Genomic DNA, 12,777 nt, shown 5'->3' with positions numbered 1-12,777 from the left:
TCACATACTCCCACCACTTCTGTTTCAGTAGTGCTACTCCTTTTTTGCTCTCGACCTCTCACTAACCCCTGACTTTACTCCCAAGACATTCCCAAACCACTCTCCCTTTACCCTTGAGCTTCATTTCACTCACAGCCAAAACATCCAGGTTCCTTTCCAGAAACATACTACCTATCTCTCCTTTTTTCTCACAGAGTTCTATGCCCGAATAATTTAGGAAGTATGACACAACCACAGTGCTGTCCTCAACTCCCCTACTTCAACTAGCCTCAGTAACTCACATTCAATGCAACATTTCAAGCAATATTTTCTCCACATCATACAATATCAAACCATTACATATCTCAAAATAATAAATCAACAAAATGCTTACTCACATCAATAAAAATATCTTTTCTACCACTTTCTTTTGATATACTATCTCAATGGAAATACTTTAACAGAGCTGTATCTACCTAATATCTTCCTTCTTCATCTTTTATGTGAACTGCATGTTATCTTTACTTATTTTCTTATAGCCTACAAATAAACCACATCCTATACATTCTTAAGTTCATTAACTAACATTCTCAACTTATCCAGACTGAAACAAAATTTTAAACACTTATCTCCTACCTCTGCTACCCCAAAGTCTGAGATCTTTAGACTGCTATCAGTACTGAGGAGAAGGTTGCCTGGTTTGATGTCTTTGTGCACTACACCTCGACTGTGAAGGTATTCCAATCCCTCCACAAGCTGCACAAAATACCTGTTTGGAAATCAGAAACAGCCTGTGGTACAAAACATCTATTTTGAAGTATAAGAGAGAATTATTGGAGATACTGGGAAGAAATGACAAACAAAAACCCCAATGAGGTAAGGACTATGCATGTCGGATCTTTGTATATGGTTTTGAAATTCTTGCGTAATCACAACCAGTGTGGTGAAATCACTCAGTGATGAAATCTGATTGGATGAGACGTGAGGCACTTAGAATACACACTGTACTTAATAGAACCTTCTATCTTGTTGTAAGATACATCAAATCAACCACTGAGTACAGACAAAACTAGCAAATCAGACACAAAAGATATACACAACAAACAACATTATTTGCTCACTCTGAACCCAAGTAACTTATTCTAATCTGTATCATTCTGGAAACTTCTTACCTGTAATCTTAACAAAAAATAATAGTGATAAAAAAAGAATAAAATCTTTTAACCTTATGCACTGCTGAACATCTATCAATGAATTACAAACAAGAATTGTAAAGTAATTATGACTGCTCTTGAAAGATAATTTGATGAGACTATCATGATCTTCCTCCCTTGCAGCTGTGGTGCATCTTTGGACTCTCATAAGTTTTGATGTATGATGGTAATATCATTACTATGTTTCAGAAGTAGTTCTTTGCTTTCTCCTTTACACAGCAGAGTTATTAGGCCAATTTTAGATTTTCTTTGATAGCAGAAGAGTCCCATTTCTTTTTCCAAATAATGTGTAGTGACCTTGTTAACTCAATTCTGCATTTCTTTATAAAGAGAAAGCTCCATGAACCAAGTCTCTCAGTGAGAAGTATGGGCATAATGCCACTGGAACTCATGAAGCCAAATAATATAACAGCAAGCTCAGCTAAGTGAGCTTTAGACGAATTTCATTTTTCTGTCATATTCACTAAATTCAAAAAGTTACACAGACAACATTGAAGTTATGAAGATCTGTACCCTACAAAGAGGTGAAAGTATCACTGATTAGTTATTGAGGCTTTTCATTGTATGTATGGCCCAAACTGAGGTGCCTGAAAACAGAAAGAATGGATGCATAGTGCATCTCATGTAAAGGCAAGGACTACAAAAGAGTGCTCAACTGAAGAGGCATATCTGTTAAGCATATCTGGTAGAGTATATGAGAGACTGATCCCTGAGGTGATGGTGGCATATACAGAGCATATAGCTTGGGGGAAACACCATGGCTTCAGGAGTGGAAGAGGATGTCCTAAGCATGAGTTCATTTTCAAGAATTTATGTGAAAAATACTTGAAGAAAGAGGGATTTGTATATGGCATTTACAGCTCTAGAGAAAGCATATAATTGGGATGACAGATATACCTTGAAGAAAGTGACATCAACATATGGTTTGGGAGACAAGCTAATAAAGGCAGTAACAAGTGTTCATGAACAGAACAAGGTACGTGAGTGAGCAGGAAGGGAGGAAGGTACTTGGTTTCAAATGAAGGTATGTCAGCATCATGGGTGTGTAATGTTTGCAAATTTGGCCATTGTTCATTTGCTATAGGTGGTACCCCAATAAGGTAGGAAACAGCAAAAAAGTATCAGGAATTACCTTGTCAAACAAAAAAAATCACTACCACAGTTACCCTTCTTCTTTTATCATACTTGCTCACATCCATTTTCTAGCTGTTATGTGTAATATGGTGCAGTACTCGTATTCTTAATATTGCTTTTTATCATATGATAGGATATCAATCAAACAGAAACTGGCAATGTTTTCCATGCAAGGCTCTGTCAGCTAGTCGGTGTCAAGGAAATGTAGCACATTTCTTTCATGTTAACTGAGACAGCATGCAACAGCTGAGGTCCTAATCAAGGCCATCCCATTAACGCTATATATATATATATATATATACATATATATATATATATATATATATATATATATATATATATATATATATATATATATATATATATATATATATATACATATACCCTACCCTGAGCAAGGTACCCATTTTATCAACCACCCTAGGGGTAGATGAACGGATGGGTTGACTGTGGACCAACTGCTGTAACCAGGATTCAAACCTATGTGCTTGACCCTAGCTGGCTTGTGAATGCAGCATGGTCAGGAATGCTAACTGCTGTACCATGGGAGTTTGCACAATTATCACATCTACTAATTTTGCATTACTCTTTACCTGAACACTTTTCAGAAAACACTTCTGTTACTGATGTAATTGTTTGGTATTCCTGTTTGGAGTTATCATATAATTTCTGGTTTTTGTGTAACTAAAGGCTTAACTTGGTAACTGTTAACATCAAGACACTACAAAAAAAATGACAAAGACATCAAGTGTTGACATATGAATGAATGCCTCCCTATCACATCTAAATTTTTATACTTCTCATAGATTATATGTGATTCAGTCAACACTGCCTTGTGTACTGCACTCATTTCTGTCATTGCAACCAAAGTTCAGCTGAGAAACCTGCTGTGTTATGGAAAAGCTCTGCACATATGATGGCACAATATCAATACCTATTTATGCAGTGCATCAAGTATTTGATTTGTCTTCAACTTTAGCTTGTCAAAACCATCAAAGACAGTCAACTGTAAACAAACATCTAAGTGAAACTACCTGTATGAACAATACAAATTATATGTACATCTAAACAGACAAGCAAATCCCTAACAAAAAATAATTCCCCTATGAAAGGATACAAATGTAAAGCTTTCAAACAAATATAACCCCTACACAAAGATGAAGGTTCTTGTCTATCTGGGAATATAATCTTCGTCACAAGTCATAGTTGTAATTCTTCCAAATCTATCATCTTCAAGGAAGAAGCCTCAGTGTTCTTGATAACAAATAAAATAATTAGTTAATAACTTTCACGCTAGTTAACAACTTTCATGTGCCGTGTATCAAGCTGACCTGACCATCAACATAAGCAGAGCAACATATCTCTTTTTTGTCCCATAGTAACGTATTATCTTGTGGAGGCGAGGGTGAAGATTTGTAGAGGTTTTCAGAAAAGAAGAGAAAATGTTGGGGTGAAGAGAGTGGTGAGAGTAAGTGAGCTTGGGAAGGAGACTTGTGTGAGGAAGTACCAAGAGAGACTGAGTGCAGAATGGAAAAAAGTGAGAGCAAAGGACATAAGGGGAGTGGGGGAGGAATGGAATGTATTTAGGGAAGCAGTGATGGCTTGTGCAAAAGATGCTTGTGGCATGAGAAGTGTGGGAGGTGGGCCAATTAGAAAGGGTAGTGAGTGGTGGGATGAAGAAGTAAGATTATTAGTTAAAGAGAAGAGAGAGGCATTTGGACGAGTTCTGCAGGGAAATAGTGCAAATGACTGTGAGATGTATAAAAGAAAGAGGCAGGAGGTAAAGAGAAAGGTGCAAGAGGTGAGAAACAGGGCAAATGAAAGTTGGGGTGAGAGAGTATCATTAAATTTAAGGGAGAATAAAAAGATGCTTTGGAAGGAGGTAAATAAAGTGCGTAAGACAAGAAAACAAATGGGAACATTGGTGAAGGGGGCTAATGGGGAGGTGATAACAAGTAGTGGTGATGTGTGAAGGAGATGGAGTGAGTATTTTGAAGGTTTGTTGAATGTGTTTGATGATAGAGTGGCAGATAAAGGGTGTTTTGGTCGAAGTGGTGTATGAAGTGAGAGGATTAGGGAGAATGATTTGGTAAACAGAGAAGTGGTAGTAAAAGCTTTGCGGAAGATGAAAACCGGCAAGGTAGCGGGTTTGGATGGTATTGCAGTGGAATTTATTAAAAAAGAGGGGGACTGTGTTGTTGACTGGTTGGAAAGGATATTTAATGTATGTATGACTCATGGTGAAGTGCCTGAGGATTGGTGGAATGCTTGCATAGTGCCACTGTACAAAGGCAAAGGTGATAAAAAAGAGCACTCAAATTACAGAGGTATAAGTTTGTTGAGTGGAAAGGGTGGCAAAGATGGATGAAAAATTTTTTGAGCGATCGTGGCCTGAACAAGCAGGAGAGCGAAAGGCGTGCAAGGAATAGAGTGAATTGGAACAATGTGGTATACCGGGGTCGATGTGCTGTCAATGGATTGAACCTGGGCATGTGAAGTGTCTGGGGTAACCCATGGAAAGTTTTGTGGGGCCTGGATGTGGAAAGGGAGCTGTGGTTTTGGTGCATTATACTTGAGAGCTAGAGACTGAGAGTGAACAAAAAAAGTGGCCTTTGTTGTCTTTTCCTAGCGCTACATTGCGCGCATGTGGGGGGAGGGGGTTGTCATTTCATGTGTGGCGGGGTGGCGACAGGAATGAATAAAGGCAGCAAGTATGAATTATGTACATGTGTATATATGTATATGTATGTGTTTGTATATATATGTATACATTGACATGTATAGGTGTGTGTGGACGTGTACGTATATACATGTGTATGTGGGTGGGTTGGGCCATTCTTTCATCTGTTTCCTTACGGTACCTCGCTAATGCGGGAGACAGCAGCAAAGTATAATGAATAAAAAAATATAGTAACGTATGCATTCCTGTATACCCCTCTCCAAACTACATACTTAAAGATGACAAAAGCTTCTACCCTATCCATGATATCATGAAACTACTATCACACATGAGCACCAATAAAATAGTTAAGAAAACTTTTGAAAAGTACACAAAGAGCTTATTCAATAATTTCAATAATGTAAACTCCAAGACAACTCACATATGAGCTTGCCAGATTGGAAATTTTTTATCTTTGGCTCTATCCAGCATTTCCTGAAGCCCAGTTACACAGAATTCCATCACCATGTATATCTGAAAACATTAACTTTCATTAACATTATGCAAATGTAAAAACATCAGCACTTTCACCTTAAATCAAAAAATATATGCCCTACATTGTCAATGTTATTTTCTAAACACTGGAAGGAATAATGTGTTTAACACACAGTAAAGGCATTAGTGAAATACATATATTACAGTGCCCAGGACTCAATAGCTATGCTTAAATTCTACTTATCAATTCAGTATGTTGTGGTGGTTATAACTACAGCTCATTCCATCTGCTTACAATATTCAAGGCAAACAAACATCAAAGAAAAGATTATCGACAAACATTCTGAGACGAGACTGCATAACCATGAGAAGGTATGCTCTACTGTTTTGTTCAAATTGCATGCAGTAGCAAGAGATTGTATACAATTATCTATAACCTTTACACCCATATATCTGGGATCAATCAAGTTAATCTTAACCTTAATCTTAACTCATCTTAACCTAAACTTACATCCAGTACGCAAAATTACAAAATGGTACTCACACTAATATAAGAAATTATTTTTCACTTTGCTTACAAAGCTGATTTTTTCAGTAAGACCAACTTCCCTGTTCACAGCTCCATCCATACACATAGCAGTCACCCAATGCAAATGGTCAAAAAAACATTCCCATAAAATCAAAAGGAATACCTTTAGCCCAAAACAGTTACTCACTGCATCTGTCCATCTATTTCTTGGTTTATTTTTTCCTTAGACTTTTAACCAAACTTTCGAAGATTTTCATTAACCAATCATCTCAAATATATCCTTCATGGCCATACTACCTTACAGGTCTTTCATACATTACCCAAACAATTCTAATTCTTACTACATTAATGAGTTATTCATCTCTTCTACTCCTTTTTTACTACCCACCTGAACCTAAGAAAACAAAGATTTTATAATCATTTGTTGAAGGTAGTACAAACACTACCATTTTGCAAGCTACACTTAAATCCTTCCCATTCACCTGATATCTTGATGGGTAACTGTCTTTCATCTACAGTTTTTTAATAGCTTTGTAGTTCCTTAGAGGAAACATAACCCTTAACTTTAGAACATGTATTACTTTGAAGTTAAAGATTACGCTTGACTACAAAAATGTTAATTTCTACTCTTAGGAAAACTATATTTCATATTCCCATTACTTGGCACTCATGAGTTTGTATTTTTTCCCCAAACAAACTTCTAATTTTTCTAGTTTCCCTGTGGTCTGTCTCTGACGAGCTTTTCTAAAAAAAATAAAGCACTGTCAAGGCCTTGTAACAAAAAGCTTTTAATAGGCACCACTCCCTCATTGAAGATTCATACACTTCTCAATTAAAGCTCAAGATCCTGATATCTATGATGCACATATAAAAAAAGTGTAAATCAAAAATATTTTTCCCATAAAAATGTTATAAATTGAAAGTAAATTCCTGTATGGTAATTTTCAGTCCTCTTAACCTAACTAAAATAAAAACTGAAGACAAAACAGCTAAATAAAATGATTCAGAACAAAGACTAGTGTGGTTTCAGTTAACATTCACATCTAGAAAATGGATATGAGTGAATGAGGCATCTTCTTAGTCTATTCCTGGTGCTACCCCACTAATGTGGAAAATGGTGAACAATGTGGGAAAAATAACAAAAATCAAAGCAGTCATTTCATTCTTATACAAATCTCATATACAGTCCTTATCAAATGGAAAACATAATAGGAGCAAATCCATTGGAAAAAAATCTTTACACACAACAATACTTCCCACGCATTCCTCACGTGTCGTAGAAGGCGACTAAAGGGGACTAGAAACCCTCCCCTCCTTGTATTTTAACTTTCTAAAAGGGGAAACAGACGAAGGAGTCACGCGGGGAGTGCTCATCCTCCTCGAAGGCTCAGACTGGGGTGTCTAAATGTGTGTGGATGTAACCAAGATGACAAAAAAGGAGAGATAGGTAGTATGTTTGAGGAAAGGAACCTGGATGTTTTGGCTCTGAGTGAAATGAAGCTCAAGGGGAAAGGGGAAGAGTGGTTTGGGAGTGTCCTGGGAGTAAAGTCAGGGGTTAGTGAGAGGACAAGAGCAAGGGAAGGAGTAGCACTACTCCTGAAACAGGAGAGGTGGGAGTATGTGATAGAGTGTAAGAAAGTAAACTCTAGATTCATATGGGTAAAACTGAAAGTGGATGGAGAGAGATGGGTGATTATTGGTACATATGCACCTGGGCATGAGAAGAAAGATCATGAGAGGCAAGTATTTTGGGAGCAGCTGAGTGAGTGTGTTAGTAGTTTTGATGCACGAGACCAGTTTATAGTGATGGGCGATTTGAATGCAAAGATGAGTAATGTGGCAGAGAACGAGGCCAGGTGAGGATATTCCCTCAGAGGCCCAGTCCTCTGTTCTTAACGCTACCTTGCTAACGCGGGAAATGGCGAATAGTATGAAAGAAAGAAAGAAGGTTATTCAGTGTTGTAAATGGAAATGGTGAAGAGATTGTAGATTTATGTGCTGAAAAAGGACTGGTGATTGGGAATATCTGGTTTAAAATGAGAGATATACATAAGTATACGTATGTAAGTAGGAGGGATGGCCAGAGAGCGTTATTGGATTATGTGTTAATTGATAGGAGCCTGAAAGAGAGACTTTTGGATGTTAATGTGCTGAGAGGTGCAACTGGAGGGATGTCTGATCATTATCTTGTGGAGGTGAAGGTGAAGATTTGTATGGGTTTTCAGAAAAGAAGAGAGAATGTTGGAGTGAAAAGAGTGGTGAGAGTAAGTGAGCTTGGGAAGGAGACTTGTATGAGGAAGTACTAGGAGAGACTGAGTACAGAGTGGAAAAAGGTGAGAACAAACGACATAAGGGGAGTGGGGGTGGAATTGGATGTATTTAGGGAAGCAGTGATGGCATGCGCAAAAGATGCTTGTGGCATGAGAAGCATGGGAGGTGGGCAGATTAGAAAGGGTAGTGAGTGGTGGGATGAAGAAGTAAGATTATTAGTAAAAGAGAAGAGAGAGGCATTTGGACGATTTCGCAGGGAAAAAATGCAAATGACTGGGAGATGTATAAAAGAAAGAGGTAGGAGGTCAAGAGAAAGGCGCAAGAGGTGAAATAGAAGGCAAATGAGAGTTAGGGTGAGAGAGTATCATTAAATTTTAGGGAGAATAAAAGATGTTTCGGAAGGAGGTAAATAAAGTGCATAAGGGAACAAATGGGAACTTCAGTGAAGGGAGCTAATGGGGAGGTGATAACAAGTAGTGGTGATGTGAGAAGAAGATGGAGTGAGTATTTTGAAGGTTTGTTGAATGTGTTTGATGATAGAGTGGCAGATATAGGGTGTTTTGGTCGAGGTGGTGTGCAAAGTGAGAGGGTTATGGAAAATGATTTGGTAAACAGAGAAGAGGTAGTAAAAGCTTTGCGGAAGATGAAAGCCGGCAAGGCAGCGGGTTTGGATGGTATTGCAGTGGAATTTATCAAAAAAGGGGATGACTGTATTGTTGACTGATTGGTAAGATTATTTAATGTATGTATGATTCATGGTGAGGTGCCTGAGGATTGGCGGAATGCTTGCCATAGTGCCATTGTACAAAGGTAAAGGGGATAAGAGTGAGTGCTCAAATTACAGAGGTATAAGTTTGTTGAGTATTCCCGGGAAATTATATGGGAGGGTATTGATTGAGAGGGTGAAGGCATGTACAGAGCATCAGATTGGGGAAGAGCAGTGTGGTTTCAAAAGTGGTAGAGGATGTGTGGATCAGGTGTTTGCTTTGAAGAATGTATGTGAGAAATACTTAGAAAAGCAAATGGATTTGTATGTAGCATTTATGGATCTGGAGAAGACATACGATAGAGTTGATAAAGATGCTCTGTTGAAGGTATTAAGAATATATGGCGTGGGAGGCAAGTTGTTAGAAGCAGTGAAAAGATTTTATCGAGGATGTAAGGCATGTGTATGCGTAGGAAGAGAGGAAAGTGATTGGTTCTCAATGAATGTAGGTTTGTGGCAGGGGTGTGTGATGTCTCCATGGTTGTTTAATTTGTTTATGGATGGGGTTGTTCAGGGAGATGAAAGCAAGAGTTTTGGAAAGAGGGGCAAGTAAGCAGTCTGTTGTGGATGAGAGAGCTTGGGAAGTGAGTCAGTTGTTGTTCGCTGATGATACAGTGCTGGTGGCTGATTCATGTGAGAAACTACAGAAGCTGGTGACTGAGTCTGGTAAAGTGTGTGAAAGAAGAAAGCTGAGAGTAAATGTGAATAACATTAAGGTTATTAGGTACAGTAGGGTTGAGGGTCAAGTCAATTGGGAGGTAAGTTTGAATGGAGAAAAACTGGAGGAAATAAAGTGTTTTAGATATCTGGGAGTGGATTTGGCAGTGGATGGAACCATGGAAGCGGAAGTGGATCACAGGGTGGGGGAGGGGGGCGAAAATTCTGGGAGCCTTGAAGAATGTGTGGAAGTTGAGAACATTATCTCGGAAAGCAAAAATGGGTATGTCTGAAGGAATAGTCGTTCCAACAATGTTGTATGGTTGCGAGGTGTGGGCTATGGATAGAGTTGTGCGCAGGAGGGTGGATGTGCTGGAAATGAGATGTTTGAGGACAATATGTGGTGTGAGGTGGTTTGATCAAGTAAGTAATAATAGGGTAAGAGAGATGTGTGGTAATAAAAAGAGTGTGGTTGAGAGAGCAGAAAAAGGTGTTTTGAAATGGTTTGGTCACATGGAGAGAATGAGTGAGGAAAGATTGACAAAGAGGATATATGTGTCAGAGGTGGAGGGAACAAGGAGAAGTGGGAGACCAAACTGGAGGTGGAAAGATGGAGTAAAAAAGATTTTGAGTGAGCGGGGCCTGAACATGCAGGAGGGTGAAAGGCGGGTAAGGAATAGAGTGAATTGGATCGATGTGGTATACTGGGGTTGACGTGCTGTCAGTGGATTGAATCAGGGCATGTGAAGCGTCTGGGGTAAACCATGGAAAGCTGTGTAGGTATGTATTTTGCGTGTGTGGACGTGTATGTATATACATGTGTATGGGGGTGGGTTGGGCCATTTCTTTCGTCTGTTTCCTTGCGCTACCTCGCAAATGCGGGAGACAGCGACAAAGCAAAAAAAAATATATATATTTTATATATATATATATATATATATATATATTATTATATATACGTTGAGATGTATAGGCATGTATATTTGCATGTGTGGACGTGTATGTATATACATGTGTATGTGGGTGGGCTGGGCCTTTCTTTCATCTGTTTCCCTATCCATGATATCATGAAACTACTATCACACATGAGCACCAATAAAATAGTTAAGAAAACTTTTGAAAAGTACACAAAGAGCTTATTCAATAATTTCAATAATGTAAACTCCAAGACAACTCACATATGAGCTTGCCAGATTGGAAATTTTTTATCTTTGGCTCTATCCAGCATTTCCTGAAGCCCAGTTACACAGAATTCCATCACCATGTATATCTGAAAACATTAACTTTCATTAACATTATGCAAATGTAAAAACATCAGCACTTTCACCTTAAATCAAAAAATATATGCCCTACATTGTCAATGTTATTTTCTAAACACTGGAAGGAATAATGTGTTTAACACACAGTAAAGGCATTAGTGAAATACATATATTACAGTGCCCAGGACTCAATAGCTATGCTTAAATTCTACTTATCAATTCAGTATGTTGTGGTGGTTATAACTACAGCTCATTCCATCTGCTTACAATATTCAAGGCAAACAAACATCAAAGAAAAGATTATCGACAAACATTCTGAGACGAGACTGCATAACCATGAGAAGGTATGCTCTACTGTTTTGTTCAAATTGCATGCAGTAGCAAGAGATTGTATACAATTATCTATAACCTTTACACCCATATATCTGGGATCAATCAAGTTAATCTTAACCTTAATCTTAACTCATCTTAACCTAAACTTACATCCAGTACGCAAAATTACAAAATGGTACTCACACTAATATAAGAAATTATTTTTCACTTTGCTTACAAAGCTGATTTTTTCAGTAAGACCAACTTCCCTGTTCACAGCTCCATCCATACACATAGCAGTCACCCAATGCAAATGGTCAAAAAAACATTCCCATAAAATCAAAAGGAATACCTTTAGCCCAAAACAGTTACTCACTGCATCTGTCCATCTATTTCTTGGTTTATTTTTTCCTTAGACTTTTAACCAAACTTTCGAAGATTTTCATTAACCAATCATCTCAAATATATCCTTCATGGCCATACTACCTTACAGGTCTTTCATACATTACCCAAACAATTCTAATTCTTACTACATTAATGAGTTATTCATCTCTTCTACTCCTTTTTTACTACCCACCTGAACCTAAGAAAACAAAGATTTTATAATCATTTGTTGAAGGTAGTACAAACACTACCATTTTGCAAGCTACACTTAAATCCTTCCCATTCACCTGATATCTTGATGGGTAACTGTCTTTCATCTACAGTTTTTTAATAGCTTTGTAGTTCCTTAGAGGAAACATAACCCTTAACTTTAGAACATGTATTACTTTGAAGTTAAAGATTACGCTTGACTACAAAAATGTTAATTTCTACTCTTAGGAAAACTATATTTCATATTCCCATTACTTGGCACTCATGAGTTTGTATTTTTTCCCCAAACAAACTTCTAATTTTTCTAGTTTCCCTGTGGTCTGTCTCTGACGAGCTTTTCTAAAAAAAATAAAGCACTGTCAAGGCCTTGTAACAAAAAGCTTTTAATAGGCACCACTCCCTCATTGAAGATTCATACACTTCTCAATTAAAGCTCAAGATCCTGATATCTATGATGCACATATAAAAAAAGTGTAAATCAAAAATATTTTTCCCATAAAAATAATGTTATAAATTGAAAGTAAATTCCTGTATGGTAATTTTCAGTCCTCTTAACCTAACTAAAATAAAAACTGAAGACAAAACAGCTAAATAAAATGATTCAGAACAAAGACTAGTGTGGTTTCAGTTAACATTCACATCTAGAAAATGGATATGAGTGAATGAGGCATCTTCTTAGTCTATTCCTGGTGCTACCCCACTAATGTGGAAAATGGTGAACAATGTGGGAAAAATAACAAAAATCAAAGCAGTCATTTCATTCTTATACAAATCTCATATACAGTCCTTATCAAATGGAAAACATAATAGGAGCAAATCCATTGGAAAAAAATCTTTACACACAACAATACTTCCCACGCATTCCTCACGTGTCGTAGAAGGCGACTAAAGGGGACTAGAAACCCTCC

The 12,777-nt window shown here is 37.6% G+C and overlaps 1 protein-coding gene across 1 annotated transcript in view; it reads right to left on the bottom strand.

Moving 5' to 3' along the window:
• Positions 1-12,777, bottom strand: part of LOC139757172 (serine/threonine-protein kinase stk11-like) — a 44,492-nt gene that overhangs the window by 21,642 nt on the left and 10,073 nt on the right. Inside the window, exons 3-4 of the mRNA XM_071677299.1 lie at positions 10,883-10,974; positions 616-748 (exon numbers count right to left, since the gene is read on the bottom strand). Coding sequence (XP_071533400.1) covers positions 616-748; positions 10,883-10,974 — 225 coding nt within the window. The remainder of the gene's footprint in view (positions 1-615; positions 749-10,882; positions 10,975-12,777) is intronic.

The sequence above is a fragment of the Panulirus ornatus genome, chromosome 25 (genome assembly GCF_036320965.1).
Source record: "Panulirus ornatus isolate Po-2019 chromosome 25, ASM3632096v1, whole genome shotgun sequence".
Classification (NCBI taxonomy): Eukaryota; Metazoa; Arthropoda; class Malacostraca; order Decapoda; family Palinuridae; genus Panulirus; species Panulirus ornatus.
The sequence above is the reverse complement of the archived record's forward strand: the minus strand, read 5'-3'. Positions and strand labels throughout refer to the sequence as shown.